Below are 20,375 nucleotides of genomic sequence, written 5' to 3'. Positions count from 1 at the left end.
CCTCCCCCCAGGACCGCCTTCCTCCCCCCTCCAAGCTCACCCAGGCTGCCCACCCCTTCCCCATGCTGCTGCAGCCCCTCACCCTGCTATGGGGACCCACACCCTCGTCTGTGCTACCCCCTGACTGTGCGCTGACCCCTGAGGTCCTGCCCTAACTCATCCTCTCCCCTAGACCTCCACCTGCCTCCCAGAGCAGCCCACCACATCAGTGTTGGGCCTGGGTCACCGGCAGCTCCCCTGTTCCCCCCATGCACTCTCCTGTGAGCCTCAGGTCCGTGCTGCTCTCACCGATCCCTGCTTGCTGCTCTGTGCCACCCACTCCTTCCTTAGAGCAGCGCTGGCCCAATCCAGCCCCGTCCACCCCCAGCTCTGCTCTGCTCTTCTGTCCTAAATTGACAACCAGATCATCATCCTCTGGCTGGGGGGTGTTTACACCCAGGCGCCTCCATCTCCCCCTTCCCGTGCTCCTTCATCCCCATCAGAAGGGAGCACAGTGATGCTGCACCCTGATCTCTGCATCCCACCCCCATTCCCAGCTCAGGGTCCTACAGCAGCAGCAGCCATGGTCCATGCACCGCGTGTGGGTGCAGATGCATTTGGGTGGTGCAGGACAAGAGATATGACACGGGGATTCTGTGCTCTGATTGATCTGTGTACGTCTCAGCTCGCTTTGCTTGCACAGCCCCCAGAGGGGATTTTCATAAACCCAAATGAGAATTGATAAATTGCAGCTAAAGGCACGAGCAGGAAGCCAGCTGGCTGGGGCTGGAGGGTGGCTTGATAGGAACATGCCAATGATTTCGCTATTAAACAAATGAGAGCTGAGTCCCTGTTTTGCTTTTGTGGCTTTTAGGGGCACAAAGCAGCTTGCTTTGACTTTTACTTGTTGCTTTTTCCTCCTGGTGGCACTGCTCTCCCTGCTCCATAGGGGCATTTTGCAGCAGAAGGAATGAAGCAGGAAGCCTGGATGGGACAAGGGGACAAAACCCCCTGCATTCAACCCCAGAGCCAGGAAAAATCGCCCTGGGAGAGCAGAGCATCCCAGTGGCAGCTCCTTTCCCTGCTGCCTCTGGGCTGGAGGAGTTTCTGCTCCCTCTGCTGGCTCCAGTTCCAGCTCCAACCTGTTCTGTACGCTGGAACTGGGCACTGCAGCATCACACTGGGATCACAGCCACCCCTGGGGATATAGGGGCATGGGGACACTTGGCTCTTGGCTGCTCTTCACCTTAATCCCAAGCAGGGCTTCACAACGCAGAGCATCCCACAACTGATTCCCCCCAACTCAGTTTTTGTCCAGCTCTCCAGGCAGCACCCAACCCCCAGAAAGCAACAATGAAAGCCCGAGCTCTGCCCAGTGCCTCCCATCCTCATGTGCCCCACATCCCCATCGCAGCAGTGCTTGCAGGACAAGCAGAACCTTCCTGCACCAGCCAGGAAAGGGTTCAAGGAGTCAAATACAAAATTTTGTATCATTTTCCTTCTTTTTAGAAGAATCAGATCCCCATTTCTGAATTTTTGGAAGCACGAGCTGGAGTATGCCAGTCTCTTTGCTCAAAGGGACTCTCAGTGTCCCTTTGCTAGGCCAGGCACCCAGCTGCCTGGCAGGATGGGACACCAAGAACCATGGGGATGTAGCACTGAGGCACACAGTCAGTGGGCACACTGGGGATGGGTTAGGTTTGGGGATCTGAAAGGCCCATCCCAACTTTCATGATTTTGTGACCCTAAGAGAACCTGAGGGACTGACAACTTGGTCCACTGAAGCACAGATTCAGGTTGGGCAAAGAATGGCTTGAGAGCAGCCCCGAGGAGAAGGATTTGGGGTGCTGGTTGATGAAAGACTCGATATGAGCTGGCAATCTGTGCTTGCAGCCCAGAAGGCCAACCATGGGTTGTATCAAGATCAGTATGACCAGCAGGGTGAGGGAGGTGATTCTGCCCCTCTGCTCTGCTCTCATGAGACCCCACCTGAACTACTGCATCGTTTTAGAGCTCACAGCACAAGAAGGACATGTTGGAGTTACTGAAGCGGGTCCAGAGGAGGGCCACAAAGATGATCAGAGGGCTGGAGCCTGTTCACTATGAGGACAACTGAGAGAGTTGGGGCTCTATGAGAAAGTTTTTGTCCAGCTCTCCAGGCAGCACCCAACCCCCAGAAAGCAGCAATGAAAGCCCAAGCTCTGCCCAGTGCCTCCCGATCTCATGTGCCCCACATCCCCATCACAGCAGTGCTTGCAGGACAAGCAGAACCTTCCTGCACCAGCCAGGAAAGGGTCTGTAGCCCTTCAAGTACCTGAGGGGAGCCGACGGGAAAGCTGGGTTGGGACCCTTTAGAAGGGCAGGTAGTGATGGGACAAGGGGAAGTGGTTTTAAGCTGGAAGAGGGGAGATTCAGACTAAATATTAGAAAGAAATCCTTTGCTGTGAGGGCAGTGAGACATTGGAACAGTGATGTTGTGGATGCCCCTCCCTGGAGGTGTTCAAGGCCAGGCTGGATGAGGCTGTGAGCAACACAGTTTCAGTTGAAAAGCAGCACTTTGTCAACACGAGTGAGGATCGATGGGCTTCTCTGGGCCCCTCCATAGCAAATCCACGTCAAGGAAGCAGAGGGGAGATCCCAGGAGAATTTCCCCATAGAGCAGAGCCCCGGCGGCCGCCGGAGGGCAGCAGCACCGCAGGGCGGGAGGAGGATTTCGGGGAGGGGGGGGCGGAAGAGAAAACGTTGAGAAATTTCTTTTTTGGCCAAGAAAAGTGCTGCTCCTGTAGCAGAGAAAGCCTCGGTCCCTGTGTTATCTCCTTTGAGGGTCCGGGCAGATGCAATGAGCCCTGTGCACGCACAGCGGGGTGGGGTTGTGCGGATCTGTGCCTGCCGGCTGTGAGAGAAAACCAGCACAAGCAGCAGAGAATCAGCTCCAAATCACGCAGCCCAGTCTGAATTTCCCTCCTTTCGTGATGTCGGGTTTGTACCCGTCCTCCTGCACAGCTCCGGGACCGTTCCAGCAGCGATTTTCCCACCTGAAAGGCTGCTGAGAACCCCCACTTTCATTGCAATACGCATGTGCTCTGTTTCCCCTTAAATCCTCACGCTCTGAAGCAGCTCAGCCTCAGCAAAGTTTAAAACCCGCGCGGCCGAAAGGGTTAACGAACGGAGGGAGTGAGCGAGCTTTCGCAAGCAGTTAAACCCAGCAGAAGAGCCTATGGGAACAAGCCTGTTACAGGGGGTCAGCAGCGCCCTGCACTTTGTGCCCATGTTCCTTGAGTCCTTTTAGGAGCCGAGAGAGGGAATAAGTGGCAGGAGCTCCGGGGGGCAGGACGGGAGGAGGCACTGCCCGACTCCAATTCGAGTGACGAAGCAGCGTAGCGTAGCTTCCTCCGGCCGGCCCGCTCCGTGTGTATGTGTGTCACACACACCCAGCGCATGATTCATCCCTTGGACGGCTCAAAATCATCCCAAAATCGCACGGCGGGGCCATCCCACACCCCTGCAGCCGGGGTTCGGAGGAGGAGATGGAGGAACTCCGCGTCGCTTTCAGCATCCTGGTGCTCTGCGCTGCTGGCAGCTGGGGTAGGTGTGGGGCTGGAATGCTGGGTTTGCCCTGACGTTTGCATGCAGTGCTTGGGTTGCATGCTGTCATCCCTAAACTCTGGGATTCTCTTCTTTCCCACGCTGTTGGGAAAGTCGTTCAGAGGGGCAGTGGGCACAGAGCGACCTCAGCACAGCTCCCCTATTCTGAATTTCCCTAATTTTCGGGGCTCCCTGCTTTGTTCTCACTTTGGGCAGTGATCTCAGCCCCTCTACCTGTGCAGTGCTTGGCTGTGGGGCTGGTTTGTAGAGGGAGCCTTGGGGTGGGCTCTGCCAGCAGGCAGTAATGGCAGCACGCAGGGCCAGCAGTTCCATATCCATCTCATTTCGAGGGTCAGCATTAATGTATCAGGTCCATTTTTTCTCCTGTTCTTTTGGTGCTGGTCTTTCAAAGCCCCGATTTCTGGCACCAGAACAAACACAGTTTGCTTTGTTCAGAACTTTCCATGCGTTGTGAAGGAGCAGCCCAAGGAAGGGAATGTCCTCCCCAGGTGCGTTCCTGAGCTCAAAGCAAATCCTGCAGCCACAAAAGGGGTGTTGTTCAGCTCCCGGTTTGTAAATCAGCCCCATTGTTTTAGAGACCCGACCCGAGGGGATTTGGGTCAATGTTATTTTGGTTAAAGAATGCTGGATTCGGTGAGTTCCCAGGAACAGCCCGAGGCTGGGATGTGCTGAGCCAGCTGTATGGATGCGCTCAGCCCTGGGGGAGTCTGAGTTTGTAGGGTTGCACTTTTGGGGCTGTGTATTTATCCCATCCCGTAACCAGCCTGGGGCATCTCCTCTGCAGGAAGATGCTGGTAAATGAGGAAATATTCCAAGAAATGACGTAGCCCTGGATGGAGTGAGCAGGAGCAGCCAAAAAAAGCCAAGCTCCCTATTGCTTAGTCAAGCAGAAAACCCAGAGATGATGTCAAAACAGCTTGTATCTTTACCAAGTTTTCTAAAGCATCCTTATCAAGATTTCTGCGTATTAGCAGGGGGAAAAGCTGGCTCACACAGCACATGGGGTGTAGGCTGAGGTCTGAGTAATTTTTCCCAGTCAGGGAAGGGGGATGCTCAGCCACAGACGTGGGTCGGGGCATTCCAAGTGCATCACTTGGAGTGTGCTGTCTGAACACTCCTTGGCCCCGATGGTGCTTCCCATACTGCTTGTGTCAGCACCCCGTGTTCCATGTGTTGGGATTTTTATTTTATTTTTTTTTATTTGAAGGCCTGAGTAATTAGAAGCAGCTCGTTATAGGAGGCCAGCTGTTTTCGTAGTAATGAAAACAAATAAATACAGCTTTTGTGCTTTGCTTGGTTCGCTTTTATGGCTGGAAAAGAAAAAAGAAAAACAAAAAAAACACAAGACCTAAAAATGAATGGGAAAAAAAAAATAAATCAGATGCACAGAGTTTATTAGTTTAGGCTGTGCTGGAATCTTGTTAACCTGCTCACAGCCAGGCAGCACTGAGGGCTGAGAGCAGGCTGTGCTCAGCCTTCAGCATCCCCTGCTCTCCTCCAGCCCACTTTTGTGCCCACAACACCGCAGCATCTTTGCTCCTTGATGCATCCCACTGTGTCCAGCCATGCAAACAAAGCTGTAGATGACAAAATAGGGGTATTTCCCAAGGCAGGAGGTGAGGCTGGCCACCATCCCCTTCATGTTCACCTAGTGATAAGAGCCCTGTGTTAAGCATTGCTGGCGCCCTGGGGGATTTGGGCTCCTCCCAGTGGATCAGAGTTGCATCCAGTTGTGTGTTGAGCACATCGAGAATGGCTCAAAACAGTGCTGGAGGATGGGAAAAGCCCTGCATCGTCAGACACGTACCCTGGTGATGGGGCAGAGCACCCAATTTGTGGTCCTGTATGCCAAAATCAGGCAGAAAATGGGATCCCCAGCATGGAGGGAGGGTCCTGGGCACCTCTCTTCCATCCTAACCAAGGGGACACAGTGATGTTGGTGAGGCACAGGGCTCCCCTGCGTTTTGCAGTTCAGAAGCTGCTCCCAGCTTTGGCACACAGCCCCAAGGCTCCCACAGAGGCTTTCTCATTGTGATATGCTGCAGCTGGGGATTTTGGTGTATGCTGAGAGCTCCAGGTGTGGATACAACCCCAAAGCTGAGCAAACACGAGATGCTGCAGGGCCACGTGTCTAAGCTTGGTGGCATTCTCTGTGTCCCAGCATTGTGCTCAGCTCCCTGTGCCACCATGTTCATGCAGGAACATGCATCCACACTGCACAACACGCTGCATACCAGAGGGCACAGGCAGCTGTAGCTGTGGCTTTGCCCAAAGCCCAGATCTCACTGTTCTGCTGTTTCCTCTTTGTGTTTCACAATGTATTTCCTCCTACTTTTGCAGAAAACATTGTGGCTGCAAAAGGAGGGTCCTGGGCAGGGAATAGGGGAGCATGGGGGGATTGCAGCAACTCCACATTGGTACCAGGAGATCCCAGGACTACAGTGGAGGGCACGCAGCTCCCATAGGGCCCACCTGCTCCAGGGATGCTGGGGACCACTGTGTCTCAAGAGAGAGGAAGAGCTGAAGGTGATGACTCCATGGCCACATCCCCATCCCCTCACTGCATCAGCTGTTGGAACCAGAGAGCCATACAGTTCCCACCTCTGCCCTCCCTGCCCCAGTGGGTGCTGGTGGCTTTGGGGCCCCATGAATGGATGTGACGTCATCTAACTGAGGCATGTCTCCTGACATCCTCACTGCTAGTTCCAGTTTTACCCACAGCAGTATCACAAGCAGCTATCAGCTTCATTTTGGACAGGAACCACTTCTTTCCCAAGACTGGGGCAGGTGGGACAATTTGCTGCACCTGGAGCTCACCACAGCCCCTAAATGCCCACAGAGAGGCACCAGAGATGATGTCTCCCAGGGCTGCAGGGTCAAGGGCACTGTAAGGAGCTGCCACTGGGCTGCCAGGTGGGAGATGTCAGCAGGATGGAGCCCAGCTGGTGTTGGGCTGGGGGAGGTGGCTATTAAAGGAGTGAAAGGAGGGAAAAATTGGATTTGGGGGCTGGGAAAGGGATGAGGGTGTGCAGGTGGGATGGAGGGTGACGGTGACGAGCAGGAAGTGACAGCTCTCTGTTTTGGTGTTCCAAGGGAGTAACATCTGTACTACCCGAGGGGTGACCTCCTGCAAGCAGTGCCTGGCTGTCAGCCCACTCTGTGCATGGTGCTCTGCAGAGGTGAGTGCTGGGGCTGGGCTTTGGGGTGGTGTGTTGCAGCTACATCCATTTCTATCTGTTCCCACTGTGTCTAAATACAGACCTCAGTGGCATCTGGTAGCAACTATAGCAGTGTGCACAGTGGAGTTGTCTGAGTTTCTTCTTTGGTCTCCAAATCTGCCCCTTTTCTGTGTGGGAGCTCTGGGAGGTGCTGCTTTCTTCCTCTGAGAGCTCATTTTGTCTCAAACTATCTGCTTGTGAAGTTGGTTCCCTTTTGGTTTGCTTCTTGAAGGGTCCTTGTGAAGTTCTGACTAAAAGGAATCTGATTCATGGAAAGGCTGGAAAGGGGATTTAGGAGAAGGAAAAATAATACTGATTAGAACTCGAGTTTGGGTTTAAATGCCTTTTTAACTGTGGGAAAATGGGGGATGGGAAGATGAGGTTCCTGTTTTAGGTTATGGAGTTAAAGGGGACGTGAGAGCAGAGCTGTGGCTCTGAAATCCGGTGTGGGTGAGATGTGGCAAGGTGTGCCACTATGCTCTCCAAAAATGCTGCCCTTAGGGTTGGTCTATCAGGGATGTAAGAGGGGAAGTTCCCAGCAATCATGCATCTGGTGAGCTGCAGATAAAGGGGACTTAAGGCTGCAGGGCTCAGTGAGGCACTGCCGTAACAATGCACTCCTTGTGCCTTGCAAGAAAGCACTAAGAAAAGACTCGTCTTTGTCTTCTGCTTCTGCAAATGTGGAATTCTCATCCACAAGTGGAGAGAAGACCAGGAATTTTATCTGAGCTGTGGGATGATCCCCCAGTTGCTGCCCACCTGTAGGTCCCAGCAGATCCCCTTGCACCTCCCAGCATCTTCCCATCGCAGGCTGCACAGGATGCTCGTGCAGATGAGCCCCGCTTGTCTCCTGCAAGGAGTGGCTGAATTTGTGCCGTGATAAGAACTCAATCCTCCATCTGCTCCTTCCCAGCCTGGGCTGCTGATGTGTTAACGCTGCAGTGAGGGCTGCTATGGTTTTAGCTTTTAGTTGTGCCTTTTTTCTTTTTTTTTTTTTCCCCAGATCAGCAAAGGTTTCCAAAAAAGGCAATATTTCAGGCACTGTTTGGGGTTGTGCTCATGGACAGACGTGACAGGCGGTGAAGGAACATCCCACTGCCAGCAGCCGGGCTGTGCGAGCTGCTCACAGCTCTGCCTCCAACATCTGGAGAGCGTTGTCTTAATTTAGCAAACAAGGGCTTTTTTCTGAGGGTTTGTTTAATATCCCTGGGGTGGGGGAGGTCTCCGATCCCCCTCCCTGTTTAAAGGGAGAGCGACCTTTCTTGTGCTCCTTCCTTCCCCACTCAGGGTTAACAGTTACTCCTGCTCCATCCTGGCTTTGGACAAGAGGGGGATTTTGTTGCTGTTTCTTGTGATCATTGAGCACTGAAGAGAGGACAGCTGACTTTTCTTCATTTCTCCTGACCACCCCTAGCAGCTAATTGATGTGCCCACCCACTCACTTTCCCTTTTGGGAAAAGCCAGCTGTGCCTTAGAGCTCTGAAATCACTTTAGAGAGTGGCATGGCAAATTTTCCAGGGTCTCACCCACCCAAAATGTCATCTGCTCCCTTCCCCTCAGAGAGCAGGGGGAGGCAGTGCTGGGCCAGGGCTTGGCTTGGAGAAACTCTGGAAGCTTTTAGCTGAATCCGCAGAGATGTCTATGCCTTGGGTCCTCCCACCAGCTCTCCTGCAGAGAATCTCTCCCTGTTTGTGGTTGCCTATGAGATGAAAACGGAGATGCCCTGGGGATATGCAACATGCTGCAGTGGGGATGGGATGGGGCTGGCTCTGACAGCACCGTGCCTGGCCCTGTCCTTGCTTTTGGAGTTTAGAGGTGGAGATTGGGGTGAACTCATTGGATACCCAGTCCCAGAGAGAGCTTGTGCAGGTGGGGGACTGAAACCCTGGTGAGAAAATGACAGAGTAGCTGAGGAGTTGGAATAGGGACCTCTGGAAGTCACTGGTCCAGCTGCCCAGAAGGGATGTGAATTGGGGAGCATCTACCGGGGTCTGTGGGGTGGTTTGTGATGGAGATGGCACCCCCTGCCCTGCAGCATCTCCTTTATGGGGAGCCCCTACTGGTGCCATCAGGGCTGTGCTGGTGGGTCTGAGCTGCCTCTGAGTCACTCCAACTGAAGTTCCTGAGAGTGCCAAGTCAACAACCTTTAGGAAAAGGAGAGGGGTGTTGTTCTGGAGTGAAAGAGCTTCTGCATGGCTGTCTCTCAATAGGAATTATACCACTGATCGTGGAAGGTGATGGTTATCTCCAAAGAGTCCAGAGTCATAGTTAAAAACCTTTCTGCCCATTCTGCCTCTCAACCTCATCTCTAGTGCTTTCCCTGCTCAGAACAGGAACATATGTAATTACTGGTGGGTTCTTTCCTGAGTCCAAAGCACCTGGGAAAGCTCTTGGTGGCTATGGGGACATGGGGCTCCGGAGGTCCAGTGGCCTTGAGGGCTCTGTGCTCTGCAGTAGGAACCCATGGGGTGAGCTGGAGGGGTGCAAGGAGTTGATGTGGATGGATGACATGTCCTGTGCACTGCAGCATGCTGCGTGGAGAGGAGTGGGAGGCCACCAGGGAGGAACACGCCTGCTGATGTATTTTCTGGCTATTGCTTGGGCTGAGGGAGGAGAAAAAGGCAGACAAAGGCCACTGCTGCCAGGGAGGGCCTCCTGATGCTGTTTGCACTTTTTCCCCTTGCTTGCATAAAGCACACAGATCAGTTCCAGGGTTCAGCCTACCTGGCTCTGGGGGAGCTGATACCCTGGGCAGGAGCTGCTGTGATGCTGGGGGGAGCAGATCTGATTCTCTCCCCTCCCAGGACTCCGAATGGAAAAAGCTCTGTGCTGTGGGAGGGAACTGGGAGAGCCCCACTGAGGGGAGGGCAGCAGCAGAGGAATTCTTCCCTTATTAGTCTTGATGGGAAATGTCACCCATCTCTGGAACTGCCTGGACCCCTCTGCGTACCCTGAAATAAGGGCAGGAAGCTTTCTAGGAAATTCGGGGGGGGGGTTGGAGCCCTGCTGTGACTTCACACTTTCCATTTCCTGCATCTGACGGACCTTTGACTGCCTCTCCCACAGCCCGGTCGACTTCTTGCTCCTTCTCTCCTTATTTGGATCTCTTTCCCTCCTGCTGGGCTCCAGCAGGAAGCTGGGGAGCTGCTGATAAGCTGAACGGGTAGGAGCACTGGGTTCTCCTGCAGCAGAACTGAGTTTGCTCACAGCAAAATTCTGAGGATTGCATTGAACACTGGGGAGAAGTTGGGTCATCTTTTCACAACGTTTAGAAAAGATAACAATAAAAAAAACCCCAGAAGACGTTCAGTTGCCTGTGCTTTTGCTCTGCTTCGCCCTCTTTGTGCACACACACAATTAGAGTGATTTCCCTCTTAGCTTTGCCAAAACCCAAATACGAGGCTCCAGCTCCTGGATCTCAGCAGGGTTTTGGCTCGGAGGAGTTGTCCATCTCTCCTGACCGTGTCCTGTCCCACAGGTGATGGCACAGTCATCCCCACGTTGCGACCTGCTCACCAACCTCCTGCAGAATGGCTGTGGGAAAGACTTCATCGAGTTCCCCAGGAGCAGTGTTACAGTCCTGGAGGAGCGACCCCTCAGTGATAAGGGCTCAGGGGGGTCCACCACCACCCAAATGAGCCCCCAGAGGATCCAGCTGAACCTGCGGCCGGGTAAGAGTCTGTATGATGCTGTGGGAGAAACCCAGAGAGGTCAAATAATGGGTGAACCATCACCATGGCCTTCCAGCTGAGGTTGTCTCACAACCATCGATGGCAATGCCAGACTGGAGCTGTGACAAACCCCAGGCAGTGTCCCCACTTGGGCAGTCTGGAGGCTGATGGGTGCCATTCATTCTCTTGTCTCAATCCTGCAGGGCCCCAGGGGGTAGGATGGGATGAGGCTTCAACATCTCATGGGCTTGTTTTATGAAGCTGTTTAAACCTTAGCTACTGATTTCTTGGTGCCAAAAAGCTGACACAGAACTTTGACATAAGACCTACATAAAGGGGCTTTGAAATAAATGTTCATGTTTTACTCCCCCTGTTTGATGTCCCATCTGGTGTCACCCACCAAGGGTTTGGGGAAAATGGAGAAAAATGATGCCTTTGCTGTGACTGTGCTCTTCAACACACATAACCCAGCCCTGCCCTTATTATCCATCCACTCATGGATGTCCTAGCAAGAGCACATTTTAGAACTGTGAGCTCATTCAAGCCCCAGGATCAGCTGTTAGTGGCAACATCCTTAGTGTTGGCCAAGGGGGGATCCTGAAATGAGTGACAGCAGCTCTGATGTGTCCTCCCCACCCAGTGTGGATGTGTAGCTGCTGAGTGGCTGTTGCTGTCTTTAGGTCTAAAGGCATTTGGCATGAGATAATGTGCTGCTCTAGGGAGAAACAGCCTTCAGTTTGAGAGTGAAGACCAGATGCTGAGGGTTGTAAATGGGGCACATCCCACAACCTCAGTCCTCATAGTTTTAGCTCAGTGAGGAAGAATGGATGTTCTGTGGGGACGAAGTTGGGACTTCTGCCTGCATGGGGGTACAGACAGGTTGGGGCTGGGCTCACCTTGATTTTGAAAGCACCTTTTCCATCCTGAAGATCAAAATCTCAGATGCGCAGATTGAGAAGGAAAGATGAAAAGAATAATTAAAGTTGATTAAAGCTTTTTTCTTGACATGAGAGGTGGTTTGAGAAGGCAGCAGCTGTGTCCCAGTTTACATTTCAAAGAAGCACTTTCGAAGAACAAGAAAGAAGCTTTGTCTCTTCTAAAAAGCAGAAAGAAAAGGCCAGCCCTAACTGTTTCCGAGTTTTTATTTTTATTTTTCAAAGTGTAGAAGTCATTGAAGCTGGCCTGTTCCCCAGAAAGTTCTGTGTAAGGAGGTTTTTGTTTCGATGGGAAATGTTTCATCAAAAACCTTGGTAGCAGGAGCTGGGAGGAGCTCAGGGGAGCAGGAAGGAACAGAAATGGAGGAGAACCCAGGAGATTCTTGGGGGCCTCAGGAGCTCAGAGGGTCTTGAAGCAGCCACGGGGTCCCCTGGATGTCCCTGTAAGTCTGTCTGCCTACGTGTAGGGTGTTTCATTCCATCCACTGTGTGTTGGCCGCACTTGTCACAGAACAATCAGGGGACTCAGCTCTGAGCAGGAGAATCTTCTCAGACCTTAGTAATGGGAGGTGTGAAGAACAGGATCTGTGGGGCACTTTTCCTTCTCAAGGGGTGTGCAGCATGCCTCATGCACAAGCATCCTGCCCTGAGTTATTTACTCCTTTGTGTGCCCAGCTGTGATATTCTCCTCCCAACAGTTTTAGGCCATCTCCATGGGCTCCTGGGGGACGATCTGTTACTCCTCTGCCCTGTCCCATTACAGATGACTCCCAAATATTCCGTGTCCAAGTGCGCCAAGTAGAAGACTATCCCGTGGACATCTACTACCTGATGGACCTGTCCAACTCCATGAAGGATGATCTGAGGAACATCCAGAACCTGGGTACCAAGCTGGCCAGCGAGATGCGCAAGCTCACCAGCAACCTTCGCATCGGCTTTGGGGCCTTTGTGGACAAGCCCATTTCCCCCTACATGTACATCTCTCCTCCAGAAGCCATCAGGAACCCTTGTTACGAGTAAGTCTCAGGCTAAGGGAGGTCTGTAAGGATGGGGCAGCACTGAACTGTGTTTGCACACCCATGGAAATGAATTTCAGCAGGGTGTTTGGTGTTTGGTTTTGGGACCAGACAACATTTTTGTTGAGGATCTGAGAAAATGTCTCCTAAAACTCCCAGCAGGACAGAGGGTAGGAGATGATCTGAGTCCAGCTTCACTATAACGTGACAGATTTTTACAAGGTCTTTCACCCTCAGACTCCCAGGGTAGTCAGTTGGATCCCTCCATCGCATCCAGATGAGGACCACAGGATATGAAATGGCTGCAGGGTGGAGATGGGAGCTGGAAGCACCCATGAGACTCGTGCCCTGATAACTTTTTTCCCACAGGATCGGAGAAAGGTGCTTGCCCATGTTTGGATACAAACATGTCCTGTCGCTCACGGACGAGGTGATGCGCTTCAACGAGGAGGTGAAGAAGCAGAGCGTCTCAAGGAACAGGGATGCACCTGAAGGTGGCTTCGATGCCATCATCCAGGCCACCGTGTGTGATGTAAGGGTTAAAGAGGCCTGGCTGGGGCTGGAGAGGGTCATCAGGCTCAGTCTAGGGCTTGGCACAGAGCACCCGCTGTACCAGGACAGAGACATAAGCAACTAACCTGAGATCTAGACAGGGAGAACATTCAACATTCAAGGGGATTTCTAGGTCCTCAGCCAAGAAGAGGGAAGAGCAGAGCCTTTATGGGGTCCTGGGAGGTGAGAGGAGCAGAACAGGTGCTCTGGGGACTGGCATGTTGATCCCATGTCAGCCTTGCAGTAACCACCAAGAAGAACGTCTTCTTTGCCTGCACCTTGATTTTGCTGCAGATGGAGATATTCCCCTCAATTGCTAGCCACCATGATAACCACTCTAGCAAATCAAAGCTTGTCTTTCACCTTCCCAAGCTATGACCTGAGGTGGCAGCGAGAGCAGCAACGAGGTGCTGATGTAGGGCACTCACTGCTGCACCACTAGAAACTGCTTTTGGCTGCAGGAGAAAATTGGCTGGAGGAACGACGCGTCCCACCTGCTTGTCTTCACCACGGATGCCAAGACACACATCGCACTGGATGGCAGGCTGGCTGGCATCGTGCAGCCCAACGATGCCCGGTGCCACATTGACAAGGATAACTTCTACTCAGCCTCCACCACGCTGGTAAATCCCAACCCAAGTGTGAGGCTGGGGGGCTCTCCTGTTGATGATAAGAGGGGTGGTCCATCTGTGCTTCGAGAGCTTGATGGACTGGCTGGGATTGCACGTCCTCAGGGTAAGGTCTCTTCCTTTCTCCAGGACTATCCCTCTCTGGGCCTAATGACCGAGAAGCTCTCACAGAAGAACATCAATTTGATTTTTGCTGTGACCGATACGGTTGTTGGTCTCTACCAGGTAACAGAAACCTGCATAGGATCCTGAGGAGGACACTTTGCAGCTGACCACAGATGACTGGGCACAGCCTGGTTGTCCTCCATTCTCAGAGCACCCTGGGAAGCTTGCATGTGCATGGGAATGGGTTGATCCAACTGTGTTCACCTGTCATGAGCAGACCATCTTTCTTATGCTGTTTTTCCAGAACTACAGTGAGCTGATCCCAGGCACAACTGTGGGAACCTTGTCCAGAGATTCCAGCAATGTCCTGCAGCTCATTGTGGATGCCTACGGGGTGAGTGTGCAGTGCCACCACATCTCAATCCTGTGGGCAGCAACATGTAGGGGCTTCATCTTGAAAAGTGCAATCACCCTTACAGGGCACAGACCTTGCCCCAAGTTACTCAAAGGAGAGCTGTGCACCGTGACAATCCCAAAGAAGCTCTCTTCCTCCCCACATAACCACTACAAGCAGCCCACATGCTCTTAGCATCTCCTTAAGCCCTGGGCCAACTGTGAGCATTTGCCTCCACCCATGTCCTTGAGGACTGTGGGGATGGGAGATCACCTCTGTCCCTTCCTAACCTCTAAAGCATTCCCAGTGGGATATGGCATGGGCTAGCTCTGGGAAGTCTTGGAGCGCTTGGCTCCTTTCTTGCATGCATAGGGACATCACTGCGGTGAGGAGGCTGCTGTGGGTGAGCCTCTGTCCAGCTGTCTTCTGCATCATTCCTCTCTGCTCTTCCAGAAAATCCGCTCCAAGGTGGAGCTGGAGGTGCGCGACCTTCCTGAAGAGCTGTCCCTGTCCTTCAATGCCACCTGCCTCAACAACGAGGTCATCACTGGGCTCAAGTCCTGCATGGGGCTCAAGATTGGGGACACGGTAAGGCTCCTGTCTGGGGAGTGCTTTTCTCTCTCTGCACAGTGGTACAGAGAGCTCACGTGATGCTGCACCTGCACTGCCCGCTCCTCTCCCACCTCCTGGAGGCACAAGTTCTTGCAGGGGAAATTGTGATCTCTGCTTAGCAGAGAAAGGGTCCAGCTGGGTGAGAGCAAGGGGGAAAAATGTTTATATGAGTCCACTGGAATCAGAATCTGTGTCTCTCTGAACACTTATGGACTGATTTTTGCCTAGATACTGTAGTAGATAAGTGTCCTGCTCAGTGCCAGGACAGCTTTGAGAAGCCATAAGGGACTTGGTTCTATTTCTGGGCTGGCTGAGCTTGGGCGTGGAATAGGCTGCCACGGGAACCTCAACACTGCAATTGTTGGTACCCAGTGGGGGTACAAACACCTGGACACACCTTTCTGCCCTCAGGTGAGCTTCAGCATCGAGGCCAAGGTACGAGGCTGCCCACAGGAGCATCAGAAATCCTTCACCATCAAACCCGTTGGCTTCAAGGACAGCCTGACCGTGATGGTGAACTTTGACTGCAACTGTTCCTGCGAGAGCCAGGCTGAGGCCAACAGCTCTTTCTGCAGCAAAGGCAATGGCAGCCTGGAGTGCGGGGTGTGCCGCTGCAACCCGGGCCGTTTGGGCTCGCACTGCGAGTGCTCAGAGGAGGAATACAACCCCTCACAGCAGGACAACTGCAGCCCGCAGCCAGGACAGCCCCTCTGCAGCCAGCGTGGCGAGTGCATCTGTGGGCAGTGCGTGTGCCACAGCAGTGACTTCGGCAAGGTGACGGGCAAGTACTGCGAGTGCGACGACTTCTCCTGCGTCCGCTTCAAGGGTCAGATGTGCTCGGGTGAGTGCTGTGCTCAGGGGTGTGGGTTGTGCTGGTGAGGTGTTTTTGCTGCCCGGAGGCATGGAGAAATTTTGGGGGGCTTGTCGCATATGTTGTTCCTGTTGTTGGCTTTCTTAGCCCTGAATCAGCTCTGGGTGCAAAGCAGTGACTCCTGTTTTGGCAGCCTGTGCCCCAGAGCCTTGGCAAGGGGATGGGCTCAGAAGGATACAAGCAGACTTTATCCTTGGAGCCCCACCAGGGTGGCTGGGGGCACCAAGGGAAGCGGCTTTGCAGTGTCAGCCCCTGCTTGAATCCCACCAGCCCTTCTGGGTCAGAGGTGTTCCTCCACAGGAAAAATCACCAGAGTGGAAAAGGGAGAGGGTGGGGAGAAGCATTGGGATGTGACATCCCTCCTGCTGCCACCCATGGTGCGGCATATTTGCACAGCATTACCCATATCAGGCACAGAGGGCAAAAGGATGCTGATCGAGATGGGCAAGCTGTTAATTAACCCTCTGTTGTTTCCCAGCTCTGTGCCTGAGCCCTTCACCCATTTGGGCCAGCCCTGGCTGTGTGCCCAGGGCTGGGAAGGAAATGAGATGGGAGAAAGGTGGCCAAGCCCTCCCCGGAGGAACTACCCACAAACCCCATTTTTGGCAGGCAATGCCCTGTCTGACCCCACTGCCATCAGTCACGTCACATTTCGCCATATCTGCCCAGCCTTCCCCCACATTTCCATGCACTGTCACACAGCGCAGCACTGTTTTCCTGTGACTCAGTTCCTTGTTAGCAGGGTTACACATTTATTTCTCATGCCAGTGCCCCCGAGGCCATGTGAATGGATGGTGCCCAGCCCTCCCCAGCTGAGAGCAGAGTGAGCTGAGAGCACTCTGTGCTCAGGATGGGTCGGCGCGTGCCGGCTCTGTGGCATCTCCACCTCTTGCTGTGTCTGGTGCTGGAGTCAAAAATCAAACCACAATCCAAATAGCTGCGGGCTCTGGCAGGGTTTGAGGACGTCGGTCTGTCTGTCTGTCTGACCGAGCCAGGCAAGCGTGCAAAGCTGGCTGGGATTTTCCCAGCAGTCAGCTTCCCATGTATGGTGGAGGGCTGGGAAATGACAGCAGGGGTTGACCAGATGTCCTGACTGAATCCCTAAAGCTTGCGTAGCTCAGATGGAGCTGATTGAGCATCTTCAGCTACTACCACAGGAGCTGAGAACTCAGCATGAGATTTGGCTGTTTCCTTGTTTTGGTGGGATAAGAGGAACACTGGGAACACAGCAAGCAGCAAAGTGATGGCAACAGCAGCGTCCCACCCTAAGGATGGTGGAATGAAGATGTTCTGGGTGGTTGCTCCACTTTCCTGCACCATGCACCAAGTGCAGGAGCATCCCATGGGGGTGATCCCCAGCAGGGACCCATTTGAGGGTCCTGATGTCCTCCTGGCTGTCCACAGGGCACGGGAAGTGCAGCTGCGGGGACTGCCTGTGTGACTCAGACTGGACTGGTGACTACTGCAACTGCACCACACGCACCGACACATGCATGTCCAGCAATGGGCTGGTGTGCAGCGGCCACGGCACCTGCATCTGTGGCAAGTGTGACTGCACCCAGCCTGGCTCCTATGGGAACACCTGCGAGAAGTGTCCCACGTGCCCAGATGCCTGCACCATCAAAAAGTGAGTTGGGTTGGAAAGCTGGGATGGTTCCATCGGGCCTTGTGCCTGCAGCGTGGTCCCCACCCCACTCCTGTGGGTTGGGGTTACAGAGAGCAAAGAGTAAGAGGGTGCCCTGCCTTCTTGAGGATGTTTGATGCAGCTCATAGTACTTCTCCCCTCTTCTTCAGGGAATGTGTGGAGTGTAAGAAGTATGAGCGGGGCACGCTGGTGGAGCAGCAGTCCTGTGGCCGCGTGTGCCGTGATGAGATTGAGACAGTGCAGGAGCTGGGTAAGAGCTGGGATGGAGCACAGTGCACAGGTTTTTGCCTAAAGCACGGGTATTTGAGGCTGTGTGCACCCTCCATGTGTGCTCCCACCACGAGGGCTCTGACAGCTGCTCAACCCCCCCCCAGGTGACAGGGGCAAGGATGCTGTGAACTGCACCTACAAGGATGAGAACGACTGCGTGGTGCGCTTCCAGTACTACGAGGACTCCAGTGGCAAATCTGTCCTCTATGTCATAGAGGAGCCAGGTAGGGCCTGGCTGGGGCTCTAATTGCAACTCGCTGTGGGGGGTCTGCACTAACCTGGGGGTTTTGTACCTCCCAGCCAGGCTCTGGCGTGAGTAACAGTGCTGCTTTGTTCCTTTGCTCTGTGCACCTGGGCTGTGATTTCCTGCCTCTGTCTCACATTTCCCCACACTGCTAGGTTGTTTCACCCCCCTGCTGAGTTGCCAAGGACGAGCTCAGCCCTCTGTCCCAGTTCTGACTCTAGGGGTCTCATTTTCTTGAGACTGAGCCAGCTCCAGTCGGCCATTCAAGAGTAACACTGGGATTGCACCCATGGTTGGGGATATGGCACTCCTTGCATGCAGCAAAGCTTCCAGCATCCTTGGAGGCTGCTTTCAGCCTGGGGAAGGGGCTGTGTGACTGCAGAGCCTTCAAACACAAAGGTTCTGAAAGGAACCCCAGGTCAACAACAACCCATCCCCTCCCCAGCACAGCAGCATGTGGGGGGAGCAGCGTGAATGCTCAAAGTTAGAGGTTCTAAAATGATGGAGAATCAAGCATTTAAGAGACCAGAGGAGCCCCTGTAGACCACAAAACCGTGCCCTTCTATCCCACCAGAGTGCCCGAAGGGGCCAGACATCCTGGTGGTGCTGCTCTCAGTGACGGGTGCCATCCTGCTCATCGGCCTGGCTGCCCTGCTCATCTGGAAACTCCTCATCACCATCCACGACCGCCGGGAGTTCGCCCGCTTCGAGGAGGAGAAGGCCAGGGCTAAGTGGGACACGGTGAGGGTCAAGGGGATGGGTGCACAAGGACATGAGTTCTTCATCCTTTGAGCTGAGTGAATCCAGATCCCAGATCTCCCAGCATAAGAGCCCAGTCTGTGATCCCCTCCTGCCCATGCTCCTTGTGGAACAGCTCATCTCTGAAGTGTGGCATGGTGGCACAGCAGGACCTGAAGTGGCACCAGCAGTCTGGACACCTGTTGTTCCCAGGGGCTGGGCAGGACACAGAAAATGTCCCAGCTGCTTTTCCCAGTGTATCTCGAGTGCTTTCCTCCAGCATGAGTCTCTTACTCACTGCCCACACCAGTGTTCCACCTCATGAGCAGATGGAACATTGCTGCCACGGGATGCTGGAAGGATTGAGGCACCCATAGTATGAGGAAGGGGGGGGAATGGCGCCAGTGTCTGCCCAACATCAGGGAAGGCATGGGGGGGTCCTTCCTGAGGCTCTTGCTGCCTTTCCTTCACAACAGCTTTCCCCTGTTCTCCCCATAAAGCCTCATGGGGAGCTGTTAAACTGCAGCACATTGTACCTCCAAGGCTCTGCCCTCTGCATCCAACACCCAACAGTGCCTCAGTTTCCCCAAACGCAGCAAACACCAATGCCAACCAAATAGTGATGCTGTTTGCTTCTTTTCCAGGGCAACAACCCATTATATAAAGAGGCAACCTCAACCTTCACCAACATCACATACCGTGGGAACATGTAGGATGCTGCACCCGGCGCTGGCTGCGGGATCAGCCCAGGACTGTGGGATCTCCTGGAGTCCAGTTTACAGAAAAGCTTGTGTGTGTGTCTGCGTGTAATTTAACAACCCCTTGGCTGTCTCCAGCCCCGCTGTCCGTCACCTCACTGTACTGCAGGGATGTGCTTCCACAGCAAACCTCTCATCCTTACCTCGGTGGGCCGGCGGCCCCTCCATACACTGAACGTGGTGACACGGGACAATTCTGCCTTGGAGAGACTGTGAACTGCAAGGTGCTCATTTGGCCGAGGGGATTTGGGTAAAACCCGAGGCTGTGAGCTGTGTTCTCCTGCATGGTCTGTGCTGGAGAAACACAATGAACAGCTGTAGCCCCTTTGTGGCCTTGTGGGCTGAAGACACTCGAGCAAACCGGACCACCCCCACCCTTCTGACATTGCTGTGGTCTGGGACAGTGCAAAGCAGTGTCTGAGTTCTGTGTGACCTCCTCCTTCCCTCTATGTGCCACCAGCAGCCACTTTCATGTAGCACCAGCTGTGCTGGTCCCAGCGTCTCCCACCACCGTTTCCCTTCACAAACCACATGGGTGTGTTGTATCCTTTGAGCCTGATTCTCTGGGGAGCAACCTCCCAGCCTTTTTCTGTGCTGTTTGAGCTGTGTCATGGTACTGTGCTTGGTTTTCTGTGTGGCTCAGGGTCCAGAAGAGCTGGCAGGGGTCAGGTTGTATCCTGTTGCCTTCAGCTGTTCCTCTCCTATGGTTTTGTCCCCTGTGGAAAAAAATATCCTGGTGACAGAGCTGGGTCAGCTGTTGCTGTACCTGCCCCATGAGGTCCTGGTGGCTCTGTTTTCCCCTTGGTTCTACCAAAAAGCAATGGAGATCCTGTGCCCCATGCCCACCTCCAGTGCCCAAGACTGGCCTGCAGGTGGTGGCTGTATCTGCTGCCTGTCCCTAGCAGAGAGGGAATGGGCAGCATAAGGGATGGTGCTGAGTGGCAGCTGGGGCTGAGCCCTTGGGTGGGCAGAGGTTCGTTGCCCCTGTGGGCACTTCCCAGGGCACCAAATAAAAAACCTCAAACACTCAATGGTGTCAGTATCTAGTGCTTGCCCAAGCCAGCATGGCTCAGCCTGGGGGAAGCGGATGGATGGATGGATGGATGGATGGATGGATGGATGGATGGATGGA

At 53.7% G+C, this 20,375-nt stretch overlaps 1 protein-coding gene across 4 annotated transcripts; it reads left to right on the top strand.

Annotated features, from left to right (window-relative positions):
• The first annotated feature begins 3,260 nt into the window (after positions 1-3,260).
• On the top strand, positions 3,261-20,274 carry ITGB3 (integrin subunit beta 3). 4 transcript variants are annotated; one of them, XM_042836075.1, is made up of 15 exons: positions 3,261-3,568; positions 6,679-6,764; positions 10,282-10,474; positions 12,173-12,425; positions 12,795-12,957; positions 13,439-13,600; positions 13,736-13,831; positions 14,016-14,105; positions 14,559-14,693; positions 15,129-15,558; positions 16,993-17,215; positions 17,383-17,483; positions 17,608-17,727; positions 18,322-18,488; positions 19,130-20,274. In XM_042836075.1, exons 1-15 carry the CDS (start codon positions 3,394-3,396, stop codon positions 19,196-19,198), a joined length of 2,463 nt encoding a protein of 820 aa, XP_042692009.1. In that variant the 5' UTR covers positions 3,261-3,393; the 3' UTR covers positions 19,199-20,274. The 4 variants fall into 4 exon arrangements, with proteins under 4 accessions (XP_042692009.1, XP_042692010.1, XP_042692012.1 ...); XM_042836076.1 differs by having other exon boundaries at positions 3,262-3,564; XM_042836078.1 differs by lacking the exon at positions 3,261-3,568 and adding an exon at positions 6,310-6,372.
• Positions 20,275-20,375: the final 101 nt, after the last annotated feature.

The sequence above is a fragment of the Centrocercus urophasianus genome, unplaced genomic scaffold, assembly GCF_019232065.1.
Source record: "Centrocercus urophasianus isolate 14NV4802_14NV808 unplaced genomic scaffold, USGS_Curo_1.0 seq_57, whole genome shotgun sequence".
Classification (NCBI taxonomy): Eukaryota; Metazoa; Chordata; class Aves; order Galliformes; family Phasianidae; genus Centrocercus; species Centrocercus urophasianus.
This window is presented reverse-complemented; position numbering and strand designations above follow the sequence as displayed.